Raw genomic sequence first — 27313 nt, 5'->3', positions numbered from 1 at the left:
GACACCCTTGGGGACAGGCACAGCTCTCCGGGAGCCACCCAGGAACCAGTCTTGGACACAAGCAAAGTCTCACCGGGACTCTCCTGTCAGTTCTCTCCACACTGTGACCTCCTGGTCACAAGTCTGCTGTCACCATACTGCCCCTGCCTGCAGCAGTCTGGCTTTTAGCAACTGGGGCAGGATAAACTCTCAACCCTGAAGGTGGCAGAGAAGAGAGAGCGTCACGGAAGACACTATGGGGGCCAGGCAGTCAAGGGCCAACCCCAAGGACAAGGACCCCAAGAAGATGCTCCTGGGGAGGAGACAGAGGTTTTCTTCATGGGATGATACCCTACTCTTGGGAAAGGACCCGCGGTCCCTGTTGAAGCGGGGCATGCGCCACGTCAGCTTCAGCTTGGTCACCAAAGGGATGACGGACATCCCAGATTTTCTGTGGGGCTTGTCCGAGGTCCAGAAACTCAATCTGTCTCATAACCAGCTCCGGGTTCTCCCTCCCGAGGTGGGGAAACTGACCCACATCGTGGTCCTCAATTTGTGTGGCAATCGCCTGAAGAGTCTGCCCAGAGAAATCAGCCTCCTCCAGAGCCTCAAAGTCATGTTTGTCAACATGAACTGCCTGACCGAGGTGCCGGCTGAGCTGAGCCTGTGCAGAAGCCTGGAAGTGCTGAGTTTGTCGCACAACTGCCTGTCCCAGCTTCCCGCCAGCTTCTCCGACCTCTCCAGATTGAGGAAGCTGAACCTCAGCAACAACTACTTTGCGCATATCCCCATCTGTGTGTTCTCACTGAAGGAGCTGGACTTCTTGCATGTGGGCTCAAATCGCTTGGAAAACATCGCCGAGAGCATCCAGTGCCTGGCCAGCCTGCAGATCTTCATTGCCGAGAGCAATAACATCCACTCCTTCCCCAGGTCACTTTGCCTAATCGCGAGCCTAGAGCTGCTGAACCTAAACAACAATGACATCCAGACCCTCCCGGAGGAGCTCTACCTGCTGAACAGGTTGGCAAGGATTGCCTGGAATCCCATGGACAAGGGGCTTCACATTTCCCACAACCCTTTATCCAAGCCCCTGCCGGAGCTGGTGGAGGGAGGCCTGGAGATGCTCTTCAGCTACCTGAAGGACAAAAAACACAGCTGACTGGGCACCAAAGGTGAGACTCGGAGCCAGCTCATCTGGATTCTGTCAACTGGGGTACTCCTCTAAGTCTAAGCTGCCTTCTCCAACTGTTGGTATTTATCAATGCTTTTGTTACTGGTTGCTGTATCGCTGTCGAGCATCCATCCCTGGGAGGGGTTCACAGTAACTTCCAGGATGTTATGTTCATCTCCTTCTAAACAAAAAAATTGAAGCAGGCTTTTGGTTTTCACTAAGGAGAACCAAATTGATCTAGTTCTTCTAAGGAGCAATGAGATTCAGCCCTAGGTAGAGTGAATAACAGATCTGGATTTGATGTAATTCAAAAGTCAAAATATTTACTAAGTATGTACCGTGTGTCCAGTATGAAGCAATGGTAATCATCCGGTTTCAGATGGTTTCTACCCTTGTATTGGCAACCTGTGACCAGGTGGCAAGAAGCAAGACATATGTCAGTCTCTGAGCATGACTTGGGACCAAAGGGCAAGGGGGAGCTGGGCTCTTCATTGTCAAAGGACCAAAACAGGCAGAGCCTTCCCCTCAAGTGCTAGGGAAACAGTCATAGGAATTTTTCCTTTAAAAAATGCCTAAAAGGTAGTAATTAAACTGCTCGTGTTTGTGTCTAGAGGTAACAGGGGTGGCATGATGACTTTCAGATAATAAAAAAGAACTGATTTCAGTGTGTAGTTTCAACCTTCTTTCCCATCCCTCTCCCACCATCAGCCCTCTCTCTGCATGGCTTTGCTAAAGATACTAGCCCGTAATCAAATCACCCCATTATAATTCCACTTTTCTCCCTTCCTGGATTTGCCTTCTCAGAGATAAGCTAATCATTGTGTGTGTGTGTGTGTGTGTGTGTGTGTGTGTGTGTGTGTGTAGAGGTGGGGGCACTGGCCAAAAGAGGCAGGGAAATAATCACCCTTTTAAATGCAAAAAAGGAGAATATTTGCTACTAGGATTTTTACATGTGGACATTTACAAAATGAGTTTATTGACATTTAAAAGATCTTTTGGACAAAAGTCTCTGTAAAAACATTAAACTTGCTTTGTGTTTTATTTTCAAAGTACACAGCTTAAGTAAGTAGTTAAGGCAGATATCAGGCAAGCAATGGCAGGGCTCCTGCACCCAGGGTCATTGGATCTTACTGCCAGCACAGCAGCCAAGGCCCCTAAGATATTAGTATTCATTTAGGGTTAAAAAAATTTAGAATGAAAAGGTAGCATTGAAGAAGATACAGAATCTTCAGCTCCCAAAGAGCCAATTGCTCTGTTCTTCTTCTTTTTTTTTTTTCCACATTAGTCTGCAGAATATACCAAACAACAAAAAATAGGAAGACTTAGGATTTGGGGTTGTAGCCAAGACTCGGATAACTTCATCTTAATACTTTTAGTTTAATCCAATTAAACTTACATTTATCAGCACTTTCCCCCATCTGGACCCTGGCCTGGGAACCTGAGAGGAATAACGTCCTGTTCCTTCTCCCAAGGAGCTCACGGTCAGGGAAGGAGATGGGTCCACATGGGTTTCTTTCATGTGTAGCAAAGCTTGATCCCTGTTAGAGAGAGGACTGACGGGGTGAGGCTACAATAACACACTGTGTGGTGCAGCTTAACCCGAGTGCCAAAATCTCTCTAAGCAAAGAACACCATTGGGATGAATCAGTCAAACCCTTCATTCACAGCAGCCAACTAACCCTAGTTCCTCCCCTTCCTCCTCTTGCCCCATTTGGAAAAAATAGCCAAGGGCAGGGATAATGAGGAGTTCTTTCTCAGGTTCTGAGCTAAGACAATTGTAGTGTTCAGCTGCCTTCTCACTTTTTCTAAGAGCTGTTCAAAGGGGGTCCAAATAACTTATTCATAGGAGCAAGTGCTTTTTCCCAACAGACCCCAAAGTCAATTATCCTATCCATAAAAGAAAGAAGCCAATTCCCGCTGTTATCATCAGATACCATAGTTCCATTTGCACATTTGTGCACGAGCTCCTCTGTTGAACCGTTGCAAAGAGACCTCACCGACGTCACTTGCAGGCAGCTAAAGAAGTCTCTTCTAAAATTCCCCCCTCCAGCAGCAGCTGGAGGCCTGCAGATCCCTGCCAGGCACACACAGGCACACTCCAAAATCCTCACCCACGTTCACCGGTTGGAGCCAAGACTATTTAAAAACATCAGTGAAATTCTTACTTGACCTCCTGACTCAGGGGGAAATTAGAGGGCGAGGCTTCTCCTGCAGAACTGGACAGGTCACTTTCTGGAGTTCTTGCTGAAGCACATGCAGCTGTCAGACAGACACGGGCTTGTGCCAGGGTCATGCCCGTTAGTGTGTGCTGCTGTGGAACCACTTGGGCTCACGCTGAATCTCCATGACCTTGCTCTGGGCAGAGACGCAGGCAAGGATGGCAGTGCCACACTGTTCCTGCTGAGCAGTCATTTTATTTCCTCTCTGAGCCTTCTCAGTCACTCGATCCCATGGTAACTCTACTCCAGGGAGAGAATGTGACCATATTTTGAAGGTGACCCAAGAGCTTATTATACTTTTAGTAAGAAAAAAAAAACGGTATCAATTTGGTTGCCAGCTACCATTGGTGCCTTTCAAAAAAATATAATAGCAAGGTTTTCCTTTGTTAACACTCGGCATTGAGGAAATCATTAAAGTTTAGTAGTTGCCTGTTGTGCTTTAGATATTGATTCTTTGTGAATGCTTCCTATTATTGATAAATGGAAGTGCTGAGCAAAACACTGGTTAACATGCTTAGTTATTCAGAACACTAATGTGGAGGGAATCGGACATGACCTTCAGTGTCTTCGCTGTCAAATTGTACAGTCTGTTGACCACCTGTGAAGGGCTCCTTGCTTACCTATTGTACTTCTAATAAAGACACATTCGAGTAACTTCCAGGTGTTTCCAAAGCGTCGGCTATCAAAGCACTGAGGAGGACTGCATCAGCTGCAGAGCATATTTATTCAAAGAATACAAGCTAATTGAGTGCTTGATGTGAGGAGCTCGCTGCTCCCCTTCCCGATGATGCTGGGATTTTCATGTCACTCAGCTCTCAGCATGGAGCGATGCCAGGGTGTGTTCAGAAATACCTTTCAAAGCCGTTGCAGCTTATAAGCACACAATTAAGAAAAACTCGAGGTTTCTAAGAAGGGAAGAAGACTATGAAAAGACACATCTGTTGAAGGAATAATACTGCTAAATGCATAATACTGCTGCATATTAGAAAGAAAGATGTAGTCATTGCTTAGCGTATTGACTTAGTAAATGGCTTATAGAAGCAACGTACTCCATTCTCTGGCTTTGGGGGATAGACTGCCTTTCTGTGGTAGCCAAAGACAGAGTGACATCAGGACCGTGCACCTGGATTTCACGATGAAGTCATGCTTGTGCTGGAAAAGAGATAACGGAGGACATGCTGTTGCTATTTGTATGGGTACATTCCAAGACCCCCTTTTCTTTTGGCCATGAATTATTGCATTTTGAAAGTCCATCTCATATGCCTCAGAACACCTACTGCTATACATTTTGGTAGCAAGCATTTAAAACAAAGAAAGGTCGAAGGACCCTGGGCTCAGTCGTTCAAGTATCAGCAGTTTTCTGAGATTACCAGGCAAGTGAGGCCTGCAGGCTGACCGGGTGGTATCTTCAGTCATATGCATAGATGCTAGAGAGTCCCCTCTTTGAATGTACTCATTGAAATCCTGATACAGATAGTAAAAAATTACAACATCAGTTCAGGAAATGATCTAAACTAGAAATAAAAAAGCAGAAATTCAGGTTTCTGTGTTTGAGCCAATATGAAGATACTAAATGATGTCATCTCTACCATGTGAGTGTCCAGGGCTCTCCACCTTCTTATTCCAGGAATTATTTCCAGGACTCTGTAAGATGTTCTTGAGCATCACAAGACCCCAGTATAGATTTAATATGCAACTAAGTCCAAGGACTGTCCATGCAATTTCTAAATTACAATTAACTCAGGACACCAAAATAAAAGTCTTTCATGTAGTTTAGGAAAAATAAAATTCAGAGGAATATGAAAGGTGTCATATGCAATAACAGGAACAATCTTGACCTTATAGAGAACAGAATTTCCTACTGTGTTCTTTTTAAGTTACCCATCAAGTTAAACATTTAATCCAAAGCAGCACTAATTTAAAAAAAAGACAGCATAGTAATAAAAAGGGTTCGCAAAGTGGGCACATAATGAATCTGCAAGAGCTTGGGCATCATTAGACCAACATAACGGAAAGCTATTAGCATGAAGCTTGCTATGCAGATTTTTTTTAGTAGTGTCATAGGAGTCTATTTGCAAAGAGAGAGTTTATTTCCTACTACGTCTAAACTCACTCCTTATTTCAGCACAGGACAGAAAATAAAAGGCACACGGAAGCAGTTATCAAAATATTGCCTGATACATGTGAGAGAAACATGATGAACAGTGCAAGGTCATCAGCTTTTTTTCTTTTTTCTTTCTTTCTTTCTTTCTTTTTTTTTTTTTTCTGTTAGGGATTGAACCCAGAGCATCGTGCGTGCCAGGCAAGCACTCTACCGCTGAGCTGCAGCCCCAGCCCAGAGCTTTGGCTTTGATGTTGAGAGTTAGAGCTGATGACCAGATATCATATAATCACTCACAGTCTTTGGTCTTCAGTAATTTGAGCTCTTCAGAAATCAGTGTGCCAGACATTCTCCCTTAGGGAAGTCTGTGTTCTCTCCCGGTCTCCTGATTGCCATGCCCACCATCCTATGTATGCACACAAGTGGGACGGTGGGAAAAGCTCTGGAATGAGACACAAGCATGTCGATCGCTCAGCACTTACTGAGCATCTGTGTGTCCTGAGACCACATAGACTCTGGGGACATGAGGATGCAACAAACTACTGTCCTAGATACTCCAGAGTCCACGAGCAGAGAAGACATGCCCACTAAACAGGACTGAAGAGATGGGTAAACAAGTAGAAGGGCATTTGGGTGAGATTATAGGATGGCAGAAGTATGGAGCGACTGATTGGTGGGGGTGCGCACAATGCCACATGACAGTTCAGACCCAACACTTCCTTTGTTTTGCTTTATCTTGATGGAAAATCCATCCATCTCATTGTCCCAGAGAAGTCCATTTTAAAACACCTCTGTGGCATGTGCCTGCTTTCTATCAGAATCTAAGATGTTGGGCAGGCACTTGGTGGGAGATCTCTGGTGACACCATGAGTCCTGAGCCTTTCCTCTGCTCCCGTGCAGGCTGGGGCCTTTCCCCAGGGTTCTGAATGGACACAGGTTGGCAGTGGTCCTCACCTCTGCCCATCAGAATCCTGTGGAATTTCAAAGAAAGCAGCCCTAGCCCTCAGTTGGAAAGATTCTGAAATAGTTGATCTGGGTGAGACCCAAACTTCTCACTTTAATAAAGCTTTGTAGGTAGTAATTCTGCTGTTCTCTCTAGATGAAGAATTGCTGAGGTAGGCCCTTACCGAAGCAGTCAGCTATGGGTCTGATCAGCCAACGGGGCCATGAGCCTGGCTATTGAAAGAGGACAAGGAAAGGTGGGAGGACCCTGAAACTGGTCAGCAGATTGGAGCCCCATGGGGGCCCTGTGATGAGATTCATCTGGGCAGCTGTGAAAAATTTAGAGGCCCAACTCCCTTGATATGCTCTCGGATTCAGTGGGGCAAGGGTACCTCCTGGCATGTGCAATTGGAACAAGCCCTCCAGGTGTTTCCGGTCACAAAGCAGGACCGAGAAAGCCTGGCCTAGCCGAGTGTGGGCCCACTGGAGACTGCAAAGCTCTGGTCCTAGATTCTGCTGCCTCTGGGTGCTGCTGAGATTCCTGCGATCTCTGCCCCTGTAGACCTGAGCTCCTAGATGACCGTTACTTTGGCATCTCGTATAGAGCAAATGTTCAAGATCAAGGGAGGGAAGGAGTGAATGAGAAAGTGAACCCCAGGCACTGAGCACTCCACCTCTCTGGGCCTCCGTTTTCTACAAAGTGAGGCCCTTGTATTCACCTTAAAATGAACTTAACTTTAAACTCTTTTCGGCTCCGAAATTCTATGACTGTATTTTTTTTTTAACTTTGTCTTCTTCTTATTTAATGCCTCAGTAAATAGATACCTGAGCTTATAATTATTGTGATTATTCAAGTGAAGCAAAAAACATTGTGGTGATGGGTTGTGATCTGCAGGAGTGCTTTAATGTCTCCTTGCAGCACCAGAGAAAATACAATTTTAATTTTGGTTGACATTCAAAAATATTAAATGAGGTAGGCTTGTACTGAAGGAGTCTGCAAACTTACAAATTGTCTGGATTCTATCTCTAATTTTCTTATTGGGTTGGAGTCTCAGAGGGGGAAAAAGTCTATTTGACTTTGTTGTTTGATTGATTAAAAAATTCTCTGGTTTATGTTTCTAAAACAGATGAAATTCTGGAGCTGGGGTTGTGGCTCAGTGGTAGAGCATTTGCCTGGTATGTGAGAGGTGCTGGGTTCATTTTATTTAATAAATAAATGAAATAAAAATATTGTGTCCATTTACTAGATGTGATGGGAGGGGAGGGGAGGGGAAGGGGGATAGGAAGGACAGCAGAATAAAATAGACATTATGATTGCTGTATGTATATAGGTGACTGTATGACCAATGTGATTCTGCAACCTGTACAATCAGAAAAATGAGAAATTATACCCCATTTGATTCAAATGTAGGAAATGTCAAGATCATTGTACTGTCATGTGTAACTAATAAAAAAATTTTTTAAAGGAGACAAAATTCCTAATAATCTGTTTTCCTTTGAAAAAAAAAAAACCCAAAAGCATCTTGTTATAGTTGGTTAAATAATATGTTGTGGGAACTTAGAGTTGAAATCTTTGCTCTTAAAAAAAAAACCAGCATAGTGTATTTCAAAGTTGAGAAATGTTACTGGGAAATTCACACCACCTACAAAGTGCTTCCCCGTCTACATGCACATACATTTTCAAGAGTAGCTTCTGAAAATAGATACTTATGGAGCTGCAAAATAACTTTTCCTTTGGTATTTTTAAAAATAATATCATTCGTCTCTCCATCTTCATTTGTAAAGCTACAAATTAATGTTACCTACATTATACAAATACAAAATTAAAGATTTTAGGTTTTTTTTTTTCCTGACGAACCTCAGTTATCTGAGGGCACATTACAGTTGGGTTTGACAAGCATTCTTGAATAATCTTGTTGCCATAAGTACTTTGACAATTTAAAGTCCATTTCCTACTAGAACTGGACTCAGCCAATGTATAAGAGAAGGTTAAGGATTTTTTATTTTGGAAATTACAGAAATAGAACAAAGAATCCATCCCAGAAGCATGATAAAATAGTCCTTATATTTTAATTCTTTATATGATCTTATTATCATGATTAAAATTCTATCATACATAATCAAGAAATTTGTTTATCCCCCCAAAATGGATGCAACATGTTTCCCACAGAAAATTTTAATTGTTCACTTGACTGTGTAATATGTTGGTTGAATTGATTTGTAAATGAACTTGCCAGGCTCTTGTCAATGAATCTGCCACAACAAATACCATCTTAGCTGGCTTTCTGCTAAGCTGAAAAAGGAAAGTAACTCCATTACGGATTGATCAGAATGAGCGGGTTCATTCCTTTTATGTCACATGGGATTGGTTCTTTCCCAGTTGTTGCCTATTATATAAAAGCTGAGAATGAATTTGACAAAACCTCATAGAACATGTGCAGTAAAGAGCTGAAGAAGCAGATCTGCTCAGTGGGTGTTGAGAACCTGCATATTCCATAAAAAGGCCTAGAACTTGGTAAACTCTTGGGCATTTACCTCTACATCCTTGGAATATCCTGCCTGATAAGAGTGTCTTTGTTTGCCTGGGGTTTTGAGCCATAAAAAAGAGTATATCTTCATGGTGGCATTTATGGTAGACCCTTGGGCAACATGGTATGGGTCTGATCTCTAGAGAGTCTAAAAACTGAAGAACTAAAGTAGCCATATAGGGGACTCCATGACTGATCCATGTCATGCCTCCACGTGTGGATAAAAACCCTGGACATCAAGACTCAGGTGATCTTTCCTGGAATAAATAACTCATATATTTTAAATTGTATGTCATTCTGAATAGTGTGATGAAACCTAATACCATCCTGCTAGAGGGGTATAAATTACCTGTTTATCTAGCGTATCCACACTGTATATGCTACCCACCCATTCGTCATTTAGTAGCCATTCTGGTGATCAGATACACTGTTCTGAATCTGATAAAGACCACATTCACATAACTTTTATTTTAGTATGTTTTTATAGTAGTTCCATTCTATTGTAAGTTGTTGTTAATCTCTTACTGCACCTAATTTATAGATTAAATTTCATCAAAGGTATGTTTGTATTTAAAAAAAAGGGTGAATAGGATTTGCTACCATCCACCATTTCAGGTATCTACCAGGGGTCTTCAAATGTAAATAAAAAAGAAAGAATAGGGCTGGAAGAAGTAAGTGCTGTAGGATGATCAGTAAAGTTCCTGAGACCTGTAGGCACCAAGGAGGATAGCCATGTAGATATTTCAGGGTAAAATAACTCATACAGAAGAGAGATCAAGTGGAAAGGAAACAGTGTGCCTAACATGTCCATGGAACAACAGTGAACCAGTTTGGCTGAAGGCAGTGAATGCAGAGGAGAGTTGCAAGGTCACTTTGACATTGGGAATGGCTCTCTAGGCCTTTGGAAGGACTTTGCTCTGAGTGAAGTGGGAAACTATCAGAGGCTTTAAACAGAGAAGACTTTCACCTCTTTTGTTAGGTTGATTCCCAAGTATTTTTTTTTTTGAGGATATTGTGAATGGGGTGTTTTTCCTCATTTCCATTTCAGAAGTTTTGTTGCTGATATGCAGAAATGCCTTTGATTTATGCGTGTTGATTTTATATCCTGCCACTTTGCTGAACTCATTTATTAATTCTAGTAGTTTCTTTGTAGACCCTTTTGGGTCTTCTAGGTATAGAATCATGTCAACTGCAAATAGTGATAATTTAAGTTCTTCTTTTCCTATTTTTATGCCTTTAATTTCTTTCGTCTGTCTAATTGCTCTGGCCAGTGTTTTGAGGACTATATTGAATAGAAGTGGTGATAGAGGGCATCCCTGTCTTGTTCCAGATTTTAGAGGGAATGCCTTCAATTTTTCTCCATTCAGAATGATGCTAGCCTGAGGCTTAGCATAGATAGCTTTTACAATGTTGAGGTTAGTTCCTGTTATCCCTAGTTTTTCTAGAGTTTTGAACATAAAGGGATGCTGTCTTTGTTGAATGCTTTCTCTGCATCTATTGAGATGATCATATGGTTCTTATCTTTGAGTCTATTGATGTGGTGAATAGCATTTATTGATTTCCGTATATTGAACCATCCTTGCATCCCAGGGATGAATCCTACTTGATCATGGTGCACAATTTTTTGATGTGTTTTTGTATCTGATTTGCCAGAATTTTATTGAGGATTTTTGCATCTAGGTTCATTAGAGATATTGGTCTGTAGTTTTCTTTCTTTGAGGTGTCTTTGTCTGGTTTCAGAAAAGAGCATGCTATAGGGACACAGCTACAACAATGTTCATAGCAGCACAATTCACTAGACTGTGGAACCAATCTAGATGCCCTTCAATAGATGAATGGATAAAAAAATGTGGCATTTATACACAATGGAGTATTACTCTGCACTAAAAAATGACAAAATCAGGGAATTTGCAGGGAAATGAATGGCACTAGAGCAGATTATGCTAAGTGAAGCTAGCCAATCCTTAAAAAATAAATGCCGAATGTCTTCTTTGATATAAGGAGAGCAACTAAGAACAGAATAGAGAGGAAGAGCATGAGAAGATCACCACTAAACAGGGATGAGAGTGGGGAGGGAAAGAGAGAGAGAAGGGAAATTGCATGGTAAAGGAAGGAGACCCTCATTGTTACACAAAAGTACATATAAGAGGAAGTGAGGGAAAAGGGGAAAAAAACGAGAGAAAAATGAATTACAGTAGATGGGGTAGGGAGAGAAGACGGGAAGGGAGGGGATGGGAGGGGAGGGAAGGGGAGGGGAGGGGGGATAATAGAGGTTAGGAAAAGCAGTAGAATACAACATACACTAGTATGGCAGTAGGTAAAAATGTGGATGTGTAACCGATGTGAATCTGCATTATGTATATAGGGTAAAAATGGGAGTTCATAATACGCTTGAATCAAATGTATGAAATATGATATGTCAAGAACTTTGTAATGTTTTGAACAACTAATAAAAAATAAATAAACAGAGAAGAAAACTACACTCTACCTTAAATTTAGAGAAGTTACTTGTACAGCTGAGTGGAGCAAAGGCAGTAGGGGTAAGAGTGACAGCAGGGAGACTAGTTAGCAGTCTATTTATTGCCATATTTCTGGTGACTGATGATGGTCACTTGCACCAGTGTGGAAGTGGTAGAAGTTGAGGTCCAGGGAGGGAGATAGTTTTGAAAATAGGACCAGCAGAATTGTTGAAGGACTAGACATGAAGGTGGAGAGAGAACCAGAGTAACTTCAGTGGGCTCCTCATGAACCATCTGAGGGCTAAAGTTGTCATTTATTGAGAGGAAGAGTTTAGGAGAGAAGGTCAGGAGTTTGCTTTACAACATATCATTTTTGAAATGATCCATAGGCTTTCAAATGGGTCTGCTGTGTGGGTACTTGGATGATGAATCTCAAGTGCAGTGGAGAGTTCTAGTTTGGAAATCGGATTTGGAAAAATATACTGGCAAAAACCTACAGGAAGAAGATAGAAAATAGGAATATCCATTGTAAATGGTTTTGATTTAAAAATGGTAACTTTTTTTTCTTTATGTTATGGTAAAGTGCTGTGTTCAGTTATCTGAAAAACTCCCATAGGGCGTAGTTATTCCAGATACCACTAAATAAGATATCACTGAATCTAGATCTCACACCTGTGTTTGTGAAAACCCTTGAAATTATTGGTTGGTGGGAAGAGAGGCGTTCTCTAATCAGGGAAATCTGAGATAGGAGGAACAAGTGTTCTAAATGGACTCTTAGACCCTGTCTGCCTTCTCCTCCCTACTCGCCTGATTGGCAGCAGTTTACATCAGCCATCAAGCACAGATCCACATTGGTGTTACACAAGTTTCAGTTCACTGGACACGTGTCCATCCATCTCCCCTGCCCTCTTTTCCTTTCTCCATTTTTAATTTGTTTCAATTTGAAGAAACATCCTTAAGTTTTCCAGCTTCATGGCTAGAACTAGATCCATGGGTAGCCAAACCAATGCTCACCTTCGATTTCCTCTGGGAACTTGGAGCAGGAAAATTTCCCATCAATCTGTCAATTGAATAAGTACACTATGGAATGAGAAATTTGATAGATATAATTTAGGAGTGGGTCCTGAGCCTTCTCCTACCTACACACTGCTGAGATCTCACTGCCACGTGGGTGCTTCTTTTGGCTCTTCTACTTATCTGAATTACTACTAATGTCATTCCAATTTATGCAGAAACAAATACAACCTCACTAAATGTCATCTTTTATTTTGGCTTCCTCCCAATTCTCTCCACAGACACAAGAACCATGAAGTTATGCACAAAGAGGAGGTTTGGTGCCATAGGTACTATCAGTGAGGGGCCTAGAAACCGTCCCCTGACCTGTGATCTGTTTGTACACAATTCACTGAGCCAGGAAGGGCTGGGGGACTTCCTTTCTGGTATCAATGACAGGATGTGATCCATTGTTTCTTTTTGTTGTTATTTTGTTTCATTTCTGCACAGGATATTTGAACCAAAGAAAAAGTTCATGTCTGTGTGCTTATTTTTTTTTTTCACATCTGGGTCAAATAGTCTGATTGTGGTTTATATCTTGCTAATAAAAGGTCTTTGAACCCACTGTGCACTCCTAGTGTAAATGGCAGAGACAGCCACAGAATTTTACCTTCTCACCGGGAAATTATTTTCTCTCTGTGTGTTTTGATGGTGACAGGCTTTCTTCCAACTTGCAGTTCTTCTTCCTTGGGGGAATAGAAATGTAAGGAATAATTTCTGATTTGATATTTCCTGTTCTACTCACGTACCACTGCAGTTTAAAGACTATCTACCAAACTAGCTAACAACTCACTTTCAAAACTATACTTTGGGAAAACAGGAGGCCAAGGGGAAGAGAAGAAAAAGTCTCTTCAAAGAATACATTTGAGGATATACGTGAAGTACTTGGAAGAAGAGATGATTTGCTAATTCTACGGGGCACATAACATTGTATAAAGCTACATTGATGTGATCTGGGTAAGATAATTCTTAAGCTAAAATTCTATCATTATGCTGTATAAGGCAGTGTCATTGTAAGCAAAGATGTTTGCCTATCACACATAATTCAAAATAGTCTTGGTTCATCACTAATTCTGGAAAAGAATGATGATACTTGTTTACTGGCTAACATGACATAGCCATGGGAAAGTGATGTAAACATACTCCAGAATTCACAGAGTTTATCAGCGTCCAAATAAAAATTCTCGAATTTTTTTTTTTAATTCAGGGAAATAACATGATTCTGAATTTTGTGCCCAAATGAGACTTTATTAATAATGTTATCACAGTACTTTAAATCTGTAAATCTCAAATTTTTAGGTGATAGAATGATGCTGCAGAGGAGTGGATATGAATTAGTTTGGAATCAAAGGTAATAAAAATGGCATATGGTACTCTGTTCAAGGGACGGCCTTGAACACATTTTGGTCTTCTTAGTATAACTGGGTTAAAACCCATCCAAAAGTTACAGACTCTAGAACCAAAAGAAAACAAACACTAAGATTTGCCTAACCTAAACTTCTCTCCCACACATTTTCTGTAAATATCTGGGCTCCAACACACAGGAATAAAGGACTGTCCAGGGCAAATAGTCAAGCCCATTGATTTCCTTCATCTTTCTCCATTAAATATGGTCTTCCTCCTGTGTTCTCCATCTGAGTGAAAAGAACGTTCATCTCCCAGAAACTCCAGCTTCCTTGGGTCCCCTCACCTAACCCACCTCCCAGTCCTGAGATTCTACCTCGCAAATCTTCTCTCCATCTCTTCTACTGTCCTTCCATCCCAGCCCACATGCTATCCCATTCTGGTCTCCCGGGTCCCTTCTCAGGACCCCTTTTCATCTATCTTCCCTGTAGCAAGAGGAATTTTTAGAATGTAAATTAGCTCTTGTTACACCCCTGCTTAACATCTGTCCATATGCACTTGTAAGAAAGTGCAAGATCTTTAATATGGTCTTCATGTCCCTGCAAGTTTCAGGATCTGATGGCTCCCTCAGAGTCATTGCCCACCATGGTGGCCTCTCATGAATGTCCACCATCCTGGGCTTTTTGAGTTCCTAAAGTCACCAAACACTCTTCTACCTGGGGACATTCAAATTGCTGCTCCCTGTCCCTGCAATGATCTTGCTTGGCTAAAGCCTGCCTGTCCTTCAGGTTTCCGCTGAAATATATCTCAGAGCACTTACTTTTCCTTTGTAGTTACCACAGTTGACATTACATGTATATGTGTGTCCACATGCATGTGTGTATAATTAACGTAGTTAAATTTTGTTTATATACATATGCACACACATAGATATATAATTTGGGTAGTGTGTGTCTCCCTGTACAAACAGTGTATCTGCTTCATCTTACTGTTGTCTTACCCAGCATAGAACATGCTTCTTGCTCTTTTTGAGCACTTAATACATTGTATCAAATCAGATGTAATTATTAGAAAGGTATTCATATCTAATTATTAAAAAATAATTTATAGAAAACTTGGAATGGAACTATTTGACCCAGTTATCCCACTCATCTGTTTATACCCAAAGGATTTAAAATCAGCATACTACAGTGACAAGGCCACTTCAATGTTTATAGCAGCTCAATTCAAAATATACAAGCTATGGAATCACACTAGGTGCCCTGCAATAGATGAACGGATAAAGAAAATGTGGTATATACACACAATGGACTATCACTCAGCCATAAAAAAGAATAAAATTATAGCATTTGCCAGTAAATGGATAGAACTAGAGAATATCTTGCTAAGAGAAATAAGCCAATCCCCCAAAAACCAAATGCAGACTGTTCTCTCTGATACGTGGATACTGACTCACAACAGAGGAGGGGAAGATTAGAAGTTCATTGGACTAGACAAAGGGAATGAGGGGAAGGGAGGAGGAATAGGAATAGAAAAGGCATTAGAATAAGTTGGACATATCTTTGCTATCCTTATATATGAATAAATGACCAATGTAATTACATATCATATACAACCATAAAACAGGATCCTAAATGGAACAAGTTATACTTACTCTATGTGTGTATAATATATCAAAATACACTCTACTTTCATGTATATCTGGAAAGAACAAATAAAAAAGAAGGTAAAAGAAAATAATTAATTTATAGATTGTGCATTAGTTGAAATGTATTTTTACCAACCAAATACCCTGTTAAGTGGTATCTTTTTGTGCAAAACAGAGTTGTGCTACATTAAAAAATATTGTTCTGGGGAGCCAAAGAATAAACACATGAATGAAGTACTCATCACTTATTTAAACTAACTTTAACATTAACAGTGCATGCATAATTAAACTCACAGTCATGAGTTAAATAAATAAATGATTAGCTTGGGGACAGGATGGCCACCATGGGCGATATCATTTCCTTCACTGTTTGTTTGGTAGAGGACATTATCTAGTTGCTATAGTTTAGCTACATATGTTTCCTTAGTTGATGATGTGTGGAATAAATAATAATGATGATTAAATAATGATAATAACATGAATATAAATTAAATTATTTCAATGCTTACCATGAATCAGCTTCATTTAAATCTTGCCAGATCTTTAATACAAAGTTACCCATTATTACCCTATTTTACAGGTTGGGAAACTGAGACTTGGAGAGCTTAAATGACTTGTAATTCCAGGAGCTGGACATTGAGCCCAGGTCTGGGACTGCAGTGTCGTGGTTCCAAAGCCCTGTACCATGGCCATTGTCACAAACATTTTCATGATCACCCACATGGGGCATCAGGGTTGTGATGAAAGACTTTTCCTTTCTTTTTCTTCTAAATAGTACACAAAAGAGTTCTTAACTCAGAATTTAATTGAAATAAAGAGCCATGTAGTTTGTAAATCATCAGTAACATTTCACTGATTATTTTCTTCATTCAATGAATACAAATGTTTTTTACACTGGTTTCAGCTGTAGCAACTCTGTTAAAATATCCAGTTTGTATACCTGTTTCTTTAAGAAAGATGGCATGGACACTCCAGCATGCCACAGGGCTGTTTTGTATCCCCACCCGCCCATGACATGGGCATTGGAGGACCCTCATCCAAGAAGTAGCAGGAGAAGGTGGGGGATTGGACCATATGATGGTTACATTTCTTAATGAATCTTTACCACGGCACTGGTTATTGGTTCTCATTTCCACCAACAAGGGAAGTGGGACAAGAATGTGCCCATGTCTTCTGTTGGCCAAAGGATGCCAGCAGACACCTTTCATGTGGTTCATGTAAATATTACTATGGGGAAGGGTTCTGTGGGAGAATCACAAGTCAGCAGGGAGTCAAAGCTGTAGAAAATGAGAGAAAGGAGGTTGGGAGGGATGGGTGAAGCCTGAGCAGGCTGAATTTCACAGCCTTCCAGCATAGGCTGCCAGGGACGGGTCAAATCTCCATGAAGGAGCTAGGCTAGGTGGCCGATCCTTTCCCATTAGATCCCTCTCCCAGACAGGAGCTATTGGAGCAGTCTCTATCTGGTTCTGGGAAAGCTTGTTCCTTGACATCTACCCTGCTTCTCCTTCTCCCCTGCAGCATTCCTGCTGTCACAGTGAGAATGGTCCCTTACTGCAGTCAAACCAATGTGCGCCTCTCAGAGAGCATTGGTCTTGTGGCTCCTGATGGCCTGAAGTTGAACCCCCGACGTACAGGCTTTGCATTTCAGCTGTGCAAACAGCCCCATGTGGCTGTTTGCATTCGTGGTAGTTAATGCCCAAGCTCATAAATGGGAGTCAGGCTGACTGCTCCACTGTGCCTGCTCTGGGCTGTGTGTATGGCTGCCTTCCTTGGTGTTTGCTGATGGAGGGATCTTCGTCATGATCCTTTCCTTGTTCCTCTCTCCCTCAAGCATCCCCTGGCTTAAGGCTGGGAGCTGTCTCCCTGTGCTCTACCAGGTGCTTTCTGTGACCTGCTGCAGGATCACAGTCCACACCGGACAGTGAGAGTGAGTCCTATCAAGCCACTGCACCCAAGGCTCCAGAGCATCTTGGCCATTCACAGCTTGGCACATGCCAAGTGGTCCTGAAACAAAATCTACAATTTCTGATTCAAACAAGCCTTCAGATACGGTAGTAACATTTTACTGATTATTTTCTTCATTGAATGAATACATTTTTTTTTAACATGGGTTTCAGCTGTAGCAACTCTGTTAAAATATCTGGCTGTGAAAATCGAAGACAGTTTAAGGACTGTTGTAGGCATGCACTCAGCCCTTCAATCATGTGTTCAATACCTCGGAAAGTGACGGCAAATCAAGGATGAAATGAAACAGCAAACAGAGCAAAGGCAGGTTTCACGTGTGGTGGCAGCTCTGTCACTTCAAGCTTCAGACAGAAGGCTGGATTAAAATGCTGAGCGTGATGGATGATGCTCACACGTCCCAGATGAATTGTTCGGGCTGCTGACATAGAGCATGCTTTTTGCACTACATCTTCTAAGTCAAAAGAAAAAAAAAATTAAGTGTAGGACAAAGTTGATCTCATCCCCTGGGGACTTCCGTGCTCCAGGATATCCTTCTAAGAGCTCAGGGTCCAGGCACTCATTCCCCAGTTGGTAGGAGGTAGAGAGCTCTCAGAGGGTGCCTGGGCAAGGCCCTATTGCAGACTCCTCCATATGTCATCCCCAAATCTCAGAGGCTGACTCTAGCTCTTCCTATTTCCTGGCAGCCTCATTCACTAGAGCCCCCTGCAGATAAAAGCTCTTTCCGTCCCAACCTTCTATTCATCACTTTTCCTAAAGGTCTCCATGGGTTAGGTGTTCATTTCCCCACCGCAGCAGCATTTCCTGTTTCTATTTCTGGCTCTGGTTTCCATTCAGGTCCCCCTCAAGTGATTTCTGCTAGGAGAGGCTTTTCCTGCAGAGGTCCAAGTCAGCCACTCCCCTCTCTGGTTCCAGGACTCTCCATGGGATCCCCTTCCCTCGCCGCCGCGAGGTGGTTCTGAGATCATATATCTTCACAGGCTGTGCATTTGAAATGCTGTTCTGGCATTCCTTGTTAAGTGGTTTCAGGGGATTAGTGTCACTCACCTCTTGTGCTCTTGCTGTGCCTCTAATTTAAAGAGCCACGAGGTAGAGCCACCTGTCTGTCCTCCACTTTATTTATTGATATATTCAGGCAGGGCTCATCTTTCTACTGTAATGGGACATTATTACCCAGTGGGGTCTCCATCCTTGGGGGCTGACATCACAGCATCACCTAAGCTCAGTTACAGGGATGTGCCTGTGAGGAATGCTTGTCAAAAGATGGTACCTCCCCGGAAAGGGTGGAGCACACCTGTAATCCCAGGGGCTCAGGAGGCTGAGGCAGGAGGACCACGAGTTCAAAGCCAGCCTCAACAAAAGCAAGGCACTAAGCAACTCAGTGAGACCCTGTCTCTGTATAAAATACAAAATAGGGCTGGGGAGGTGGCTCAGTGGTTGAGTGCCCCTGAGTTCAATCCCCGGTACCCCCTGCCCTCCCCAAATAAGAAGTGACCAGCTTTTCCCGTGCCTTCTGCTGACAGTAGCTTTGTAGCAGTGTGGATGCCATATGGTGATGTGTGAATTTCCTGGCACACACTCCACTGCGGCCTGAAATAAGTCCTTGCATGTGGCCAGCTGGGTCAGTTGCCACAGAGACCAAATTACAGGAGGGATTTTCCCAGTCTATTTAAAAGCTGGAATTCATATCACTGGACAAGATAAATCATCTCTATTTATTGTTTTTTAGGAGCAAGGTTAGGACCAGCAACAACAGCCTACACACCAAATCTAGTTCACTGCCCTGTTTGTGTAAATAAAGTTCTATCAGGATCTAGCCATGCTCACTTGGTTACACATTGTATGTGGTTGCATTCACACTACAGTAGAGTTGAGTAGGTGCAATAGAGAACTTGATTGGTATTTATCATCTAGCTCTTTTCAGGAAAAGTTTGCCAATTCATGGACTATCTCATTGATTCTGAAGTTTGTTCCCTTATGACCACAGGTGTCATAGTCCATTTTCTGTTGCTATAACAAAATATCTGAGGCTGAATGATTTATAAAAGAAAAAGTTTTATTTTGGTTCACAGTTTTGGAAGTCCAAGAGCATCTGATTGGCTTCTGGTAGGTCACATGATACTCTCTATGTGATGAAAAAATAAGAAGAAATAGGTGAGTAGGGAAGAGAAAAGGGGGTTAGAGCCAAAGGAGCTGGCTTCATTTTAAAACAATTTGCTCCCACAAGAGCTAAACCCATCTCTCAAGAAAAACCATTCATGGATATTCTGATCCCATGACCCAGTCACCTCCCTAAAATCTCACCTCCCCAAAATCCTCCTCCCAACATTGCCACACTGGGAATCAAATTTCCACAGGAGTTTTGGTGGGGACACACCACACCTATACTACAGTAATAAGGAATCCCTCAGTGTTTGAATGAGGTAAGAGGATGTGATATTTGCTTCAGTTCTAATGGTAATATATGTGAAAAAGACTGATTGGCCTCAAAGAGACAAACAATCCCACATCCATAGCAGTAGCTTAAGAAAAAATGCCAAACAACTTCTGATTCTTTTCCCAACATTATCTAAGCTTCATAGTATCAACGCTCCAGGTCTGGTGCTCTAAATTAAAGAGATTTTTTTTCTATTATATATTTGGTCCTGCTTGCCCTATCATCTATGGGTTTCTTCTTCTTGCCTTTCTTGATTTATTTTGAGCTGAATTTTTTTCTCATTTTTTCCTCCTACTCACTGGGGAGTTACACAGAACGTTTTCATACTATGTATTTGTCAAAGTATGAAGTTAATACAGGTCCTTACAGCCTTCCTCCACAAGGTCTTTACAATATTTTAATTCCTTTTATAGTTGTCCCCCATTATATACAGGGGGTACATTCCAAGACCTCTCTGGGTACCTGAGACCTCAGATAGTACCAAAACCTATATGTACTATTTTTTTCTCGGTACATATATACAGACGATAATGTATAATTTCTATGTTAGGCATAGTAAAAGATTACAATAACTAATCAAATAGAACAATTATAACAAAATATGGTAATAAAAGTGATATGAATGTAGTCTCTCAACCATTATGGGGCAGGTAGCATATACAGTATGGATACCCTGGATAAGGGATAATTCATGTTACAGGCAGAATAGAATGGAACAGCATGAGATTTCATCAGTGCTACTCAGAATGTCAATTAAAATCTTATGAACCATTTATTCCTGTAACTGACACCATGGAAAGCAAAAATGTACACACACTGGGGAACTCTTGTACCTCTTTCCCTACTTACTTTTAGTCATATTTTGTATTTTAGTTTTCCTTCTCTTTTTTTTTTTAAAAAAAAAGGACACAAACATTTTCATGATTTCTTTGTGACTGCCTGTTTGTGTAAAATAAAGCCCATTTTTTGCTTTTACATTCTATCAGCTTGTATTTCTTATCTGGAAATTATTCTTTACTGTGCATCTTTTATTTGGGATCGGGGTTTACAGGGACTGAACTCAGGGGCACTCAACCACTGAGCCTATCCCCAGCCCTTTTATTTAGAGACAGGGTCTCATTGAGTTGCTTAGCACCTTGCTGCTGCTGAGGCTAGCTTTGAACTTGCAATCCTCCTGCCTCAGCCTCTTCAGCTGCTGTAATTACAGGTGTGCACCACCATGCCTGGCTCACTGTGTATTCTTTTGAATTTCCTTTGGTTAGACTATATTAGTGACTTTTTACTTACCTAAAAATATATTTGTTTTGTTCTTTGCTTACTTGTCATAGTTTTTTTTTCACTGTAGGTTGAATTCTGAAAATTTTCTTCAGGTCTACCTTTCAATTCATTAATTTCTCTTCAGCTAAGTCTGAAACAGTTAAAAAATATCCACTGAATATTTTATTTCAGTTGCTTTATTTTTAATTTTTAGAGATTTTTCTAGTTTCTTATTCTAATCTTCTAGAGTTTTCTTTTAAAACTTTTCTTCATTACTATATTCAATCCCTTTCCTTTGCATTTCATTTAACATATTAAAAATACTTATTTTATGTCTGCTATGGTTTTGATGTGATTTGTCTACAAAAGGCCTATGTGTTGGAGGCTTGGTTTCCAAAATGGCAGCTGTAAGAGGTGGTAGGGCATAGTGAATATTCACTAAGTCACTGGGGATGTTGCCCTCAGAAGGAATTAATGCTGGTCTCATGGAATTAATTCCTATGAGAGTGGGTTGTTATTACCACGCCCTCCCAGTCTCTGTCTTCACATCTCACCGTGTGATTACTCTCTCACATGCTCCCATCATTGTGATGCCAAGCATTATAAGACCCTCACCAGAGCCAAATGGATACCAGCACCATGGTGGTTCTTAGAATTCCAGAACAGTGAGCTACATAAATATCTTTTCTTTATGTATCACCCAACCTTGGGTAATTTGTTATAATAACAGAAAACAGACTAATATCATGCCCAATGTCTGATTGTTTCAATATCTTGAGCAATACGTGGATTGTTCTAATGTATGGACTAATATCATGTACAATGTCTGATTCTTCCAATATGGATCATCTTATTCCACTTCTTCAAATTTTTGTTCTATTGCCTTTTGGTCATAGGCCTTGTTTCTTTGTAAATTTGGTGAATTTTAACTGTGGAACTTTAGCTGAAGGAATCTTTTGAAGCCTAAGTTGAAGGAGACAGGGAGTGGAAGTTCTCCAGGAAAAGTCTGCATTTGCTTCTGCTGTGCCTCAACTCCATGGTACTACTTCCAACTAATCTATAGGATTCAAGCTTTGGACAACTATTACAGTGAAAAATTGGGCTGTACACATGCTTGAGACCTGGTATATTATTACAAGTTCTAGGTGATTCTTTTCCTTTTCCCAAACCCAGTCTTCAAAATGGAATGCTTCTCTAGATATCTTTGAGGTTGAAATGGGGTTTATTTCCCGTTCTCCCTTACCCTGAGGATTCACCATTTGAATGGACATGGGCTTTTTTCTGCAAGGAAGGGGACAGAGGTCTCACTCTGGGCGCACTGCAGACTCTGACACCTTCTCCTCATATCTTCAAAGGTATGGAAACTTAATGCTCATGTTCATCTTAGTTTGGAAAATGTTTTGGTTTGGAAAATACATGCTTCAGAGACTCCTTCCCTCTTTGGATTCCTGTTTATTGATAGATATTTTGAAAATGTCTATACACATTTTTTTAAAATATGATACCCAGAATCTTTAGTTGTTTTAAGTGGGATATTTACTCAGATTTTGCATGGTGTTAGAGACAAAAGCCTGAGACTTTCTGAAAAGCTACATCTTATATCTATAGCTTTTAAATATTTCATGTATGAATATCAAAAAACCAGTTTGGTGTGCATTTTTTGTAATATTTTATAAAATGAGATTCAACAAAATGGCTACTGCATTTGTCCTTATCATAATACAATTCCATGCTGATTATAGACACTAAATGAAACAGAAAAATATCAAGAATAAACTTAATATCACCCTTAATCCCACCATCCAGATGCAACACTACTCTTACTTTGTTATATCAACTTTGGCCCAGTTTTTGATATGCTGTCTATTTTTAAGTAGTTGAGAAAGCACTGTCCTGGTTACAGCTATTTAATTAGAAGAGGGTAATTCTTTCAAGATGCAAGACACAGGAGAGCATCATTTCTCTCCCTTCCTATTCTGAGGTCATTGCAGATCAGTTAACCACTTGTAAGACACACTACATTCCTCGGCGTAATCTATCCTGGTGGATCTAATCAAAAGAACCCACTCAGAAAAACCACAAGGGAGTCATAATTGAAGGAACAGTGCTACCCGGGAAAGGCTGGTAGAGTGTCCAGCTATAAAGGATAAAGGCCATGCAGAAATGACATTTCCATCTTTCAAATGCCAGCTGCAGGCTATGTTTGAGCTATCTCTAACAGAAAGATGGAGTTAGGAATGGGAGTGAAAGATCATTTATGTCTTACAAATAAAAATGCTTCTATAAGCTTCAATGAGTTCAGATTCGTGGGCCTCTCTCTGAGACAGTGGTAGGACTGCCCATTCTTCAGACCCATCCAAAGGCCTGGACTCTTAACAGTTACAGATGGACTGCAGTATTCAGGGGCTTTTTTTAAACACTTACAGATGGACTGCAGTATATAGGGGCTTTTTTTTTCATCCAAGTTATTAAAATTGCTGAAAAATGATGAATATTGCCTACTGACCCGAAATCACTTGGTGATTCTGTGCTTCCCCCTTTAAACCTTCTAGAGTGAATATAGACCCAGACTCAGACTCCAGGTGGGTGGATGTTTATTGGGTATTAGAAGCTATGAGAAAGGACTTCAATGAAAGAACCCAAGAGCACAGATCTCAGTGCTGCCAGGGAAAACTTGAACATTGCCCATTAGACTCAAGGAACAAAAAAATGAAGTATCATGTTTTAACCCCTTCCTGGTACCAGCACCATGGTGGTTCTTAGAATTCCAGAACTGTGAGCTACACAAATATCTTTTCTTTATGAATCACCCAACCTCAGGTAATTTGTTATAGTAACAGAAAACAGACTAATATTATGCCCAATGTCTGATTGTTCAATGACAAGTCCAAGGTGGGAGTACAATGCCCTTTGACTCTGTAGGGGCCAATGAAGGATCACAGTCATTGTGTTTCATTTATTTAATAATGAATAGAATCTCTTCTATGACAAAAAGGGCAGGATCTTGGTGTTACAAAGGTCTAAAACAAGGGCAAGGCCAGCAGCTTCTGAGCTATGCAAACTCACAAAAATGCACTTCCTGTCTCATTTATTACATGTAAATTATAATGCTTCCCATTGCAGAAGGAACGGAAAATGATGTCTCTAAAGCAACTAACATAAGGCAAAAGCAGTGCCGAGTGTGGTGGCACATGTCTATAATCCCAGCGGCTCAGAAGGCTGGGGCAGGAGAATCCTGAGTTCAAAGCCAGCCTCAGCAACTTAGTAAGGCCCTAAGCAACTCAGTGAGACCCTGTCTCTAAATAAAATACAGAAAAAGGCTAGAGATATGGCTCAGGGGTTAAGTGTCTTTGAGTTCAATTTCTGGTACCAAAAAAAAAAAAAAAAAGCAATTGTTCCACTTGATTTCCAGGTCCTGAATTCTGGGACCAGCCTTCTTCATCAATCCCTCTGAAATACCTAGCATATAGTAGTCATTCTATAAATACTCTTCCAATGAAAAGATAAAGGATTTAGGTACTGGATGAGCTGAATAAATCTGTATTTGGGAAGATGGAGGAAAAGGTGTGTTGCAGCCCACCAAGATGCCCTCCATGGGGCCATCCCTGCTGATGACCTCTGATAGGGCATTCCAGCTACTCCAAGGATTCAAGTCATCCATTCCCTGTCTACTCCAGCCTCAGGCACATGGACCTGCAGATTGCCCCTTCCTTCCATGTTTATTGCCAGGGTGAGAGAAATTCCTTCACCAGCCCTTGGAGGTTTGATGGAATTAAATGACAATAGGTAGATTACAGTAGAAATGGGTGTCATGGGAAAATGACGATGAGACTCAGGAGCCGATAAGCCCTTTTTTATAGGGAAGAAGAAAATGAGGGAGTGTTGGCAATTTTCAGTAAGGGTAAATGATTTGGGAAACAATAAATGATTGTAAAGGAGCCTGGAAAACAGACAGTAGCTTGGGACAAAGTTCTTCGGAGCTCTGGAAGAACTAAGGGAAGGTGAGGGTTGGAAATTCACCTGGAGTGTTTTTATGCATATAAGCCTCCCAGGTAATTTTTCTGAGCTGCTCTCAGAAGATAAAAGGAAAAGTCCCATGTAAGTGTGGCAAGGAGTTTTTAGTCTCCTGTCTTAAGTGGTTCATCTTTCCTGGTTATTTGGTGAGGTATATAGGGAGAGAGTTTAAGGTGATTCATTTCTTTTTGAAGATGTTTCTTCAGTCAGATAAGAGAATTTGAGAGGGGGGGGGACACCTTCCCTACTCCTGCAAAAATAAAAGGAGAGATTAGAAAGTCCTTGATTCTTAGGCAGCTTCTAAGGAATTCCAAATTTCTTTTAATACAAATTGCTCATGAAGCCAAAACACCATTCTTCAGGATATCAGTTTCAGAGACCCAATATCTATCGGTGTACTGATTGACCATCAGACTGACCAGATGTCTACCAACATCAGCTCTACTAAATCTGGATCTCCCTTTGCCTGTCCTCTCCATTTACCTCTTAGACCAGTCAGCTTATGTTACTCTAATGAAATGCCTGAATTAATCATCTTATAAAGAGAAAATGTTTATTTTCACTCATGGTTCTAGTCCATGATCACATTCTGGGGGGTCCTGGCAAGGATAGCATATCATGACAGGAACATGTGGTAGAACAAACCACTTACCTCAGGTGCCAGAAAGCAGAGAGAGACTGAGAGGTAGGGCTCCCATAATTCTTCTTTTAAAATTTTATTTATTTATTTATTTGTTTATAGATGAACCCAAAACCTTTCATTTTATTTATTCTTTGTGGTGCTGAGGACTGAACCCAGTACTTCACAGCACTAACCAAGTGCTCTACCACTGAGCCATAACCCCAGCCCTCCCATAGTCCTCTTTAAGGGCATGTCTCCAATGGATCTAAGTACCGCCCTCTATACCCCACTGATGTAGGGCAGGTGAGACCAACTCTACCACCTCCTAAGGACATCCTATAGTGCCACCTTGGGGACAAAGAGTTTAACACATAGACCTGTGGATGACACTCTTCCAAATCATAGTACCTCTCAACCCATCCACCTACCCGACCCATGCAGCCAGGACCACATCAGCTCCTACGTGTCCCACCTGGGAAATAGGGTCAGATAGAAGCAGAAAGAGAAGGAGTGCATTTTCAGGGAAGGGAGAAGAGGACCTTAAAAGTCAAGTCTCACTGTGAGAAACTACCAAATCAGTTCACTATGAGGCCAATTTAATAAATTATAGCCCTGAGTCAGTAGGGTCATGTCAGATAAATGAAATATTTAATGCAATGGAATAATCCCTCCAGTAATGTTAGAGTGTTCGCATTTGTTAATCTAAAGCACTCCCTGGTGAGACAGCTGAGTGGCTGGAAAGTGGCTCTCTAAATCATGGCATCCCCTGGAGTCAGAGAGGACAGTCCCTTCATCTCTGGGCTCCCAGGGATGTGGATTTACCACTCACCTGGGCATGTTTTTCCTCTAATTAACAAATAACAGCTTACAGGACACTTAGACAAATTCTTTCTTTCTGTCTCTTTCTCAGTATCCTCAGGTCCAAGAGGCTGGTAAAAGTACCTCTGCTTATCTCCTACCTTGCAACTTGGAATCTGCTGTGCATGGAGGAGACGTACAATAGACATCTCCCAGCTGGAAGTTGATCTGCTTGTTCACAAAAAAAAAACTGGGATCTGCTGAGGCTTTGTCAACTTTCAGGTTTCTATTTAATGGCATAAAAGAAAAAAAGAAAAGAAAAGAGAAGCTTTATTCGGAATTCCCAGGCTTACACAAAATAGAATTGTTATTTCAAGACCGAACTGCTTAAATTATCAACTCACGGGCACAGTTGTTAATTTATGTATTAAGTAGTTGGTATCCATTTCTGTCTTATTTTCATTCTATAATTAAACAGTACCACCTCCGAGGGAGATAAAGACAATGTCACTGTGTCCCATTGGTCTCCTTCTCTGGCTGCTAAGTCCTTTCACAATGCAGTTGCAAATTCACCCACGGGCCAGATGGCCCACGTGTGACATCCCAGCAGTGTTGCTTCTGTGGCCTGTCAGTCACCTGCCAATCACCTTGGGATTCTTCTACCCTGCCCTCCTTACCTGCTGTTCAGAACAAACCACGTGTGTCTTCCAGTTACAAAGAAACGCTGAATGGGAGGCCAGAGACTTCACTGTCGGCACAAACAATTCATTGCTCAAGGC

The 27313-nt window shown here is 41.3% G+C and overlaps 1 protein-coding gene and 1 long non-coding RNA gene across 3 annotated transcripts; one reads left to right on the top strand and one right to left on the bottom strand.

Moving 5' to 3' along the window:
* LRRC30 (leucine rich repeat containing 30) lies at window positions 1–27025 on the top strand. The gene is made up of 2 exons (XM_081262681.1): window positions 1–1151; window positions 26647–27025. Exon 1 carries the CDS (start codon window positions 236–238, stop codon window positions 1136–1138), a length of 903 nt encoding a protein of 300 aa, XP_081118807.1. The 5' UTR covers window positions 1–235; the 3' UTR covers window positions 1139–1151; window positions 26647–27025.
* On the bottom strand, window positions 1899–5635 carry LOC308631451. 2 transcript variants are annotated; one of them, XR_014018206.1, is made up of 3 exons: window positions 3316–5635; window positions 2547–2688; window positions 1899–2436 (listed from the first exon to the last, which is right to left on the bottom strand). It is a non-coding gene; the product is annotated as an uncharacterized lncRNA (long non-coding RNA). The 2 variants fall into 2 exon arrangements; XR_014018207.1 differs by lacking the exon at window positions 3316–5635 and having other exon boundaries at window positions 2547–3309.
* Window positions 27026–27313: the final 288 nt, after the last annotated feature.

Source organism: Spermophilus citellus (genome assembly GCF_964194105.1).
Source record: "Spermophilus citellus genome assembly, chromosome: 12".
Lineage (NCBI taxonomy): Eukaryota > Metazoa > Chordata > Mammalia > Rodentia > Sciuridae > Spermophilus > Spermophilus citellus.
Note: the sequence above shows the minus strand (reverse complement) of the source record. Positions and strands in the feature narration are given on the sequence as shown.

What these genes read in the sequence shown, in the direction of transcription:
- LRRC30 (XM_081262681.1), top strand. Translation starts at nt 236, where the DNA reads ATGGGGGCCAGGCAGTCAAGGGCCAACCCCAAGGACAAGGACCCCAAG.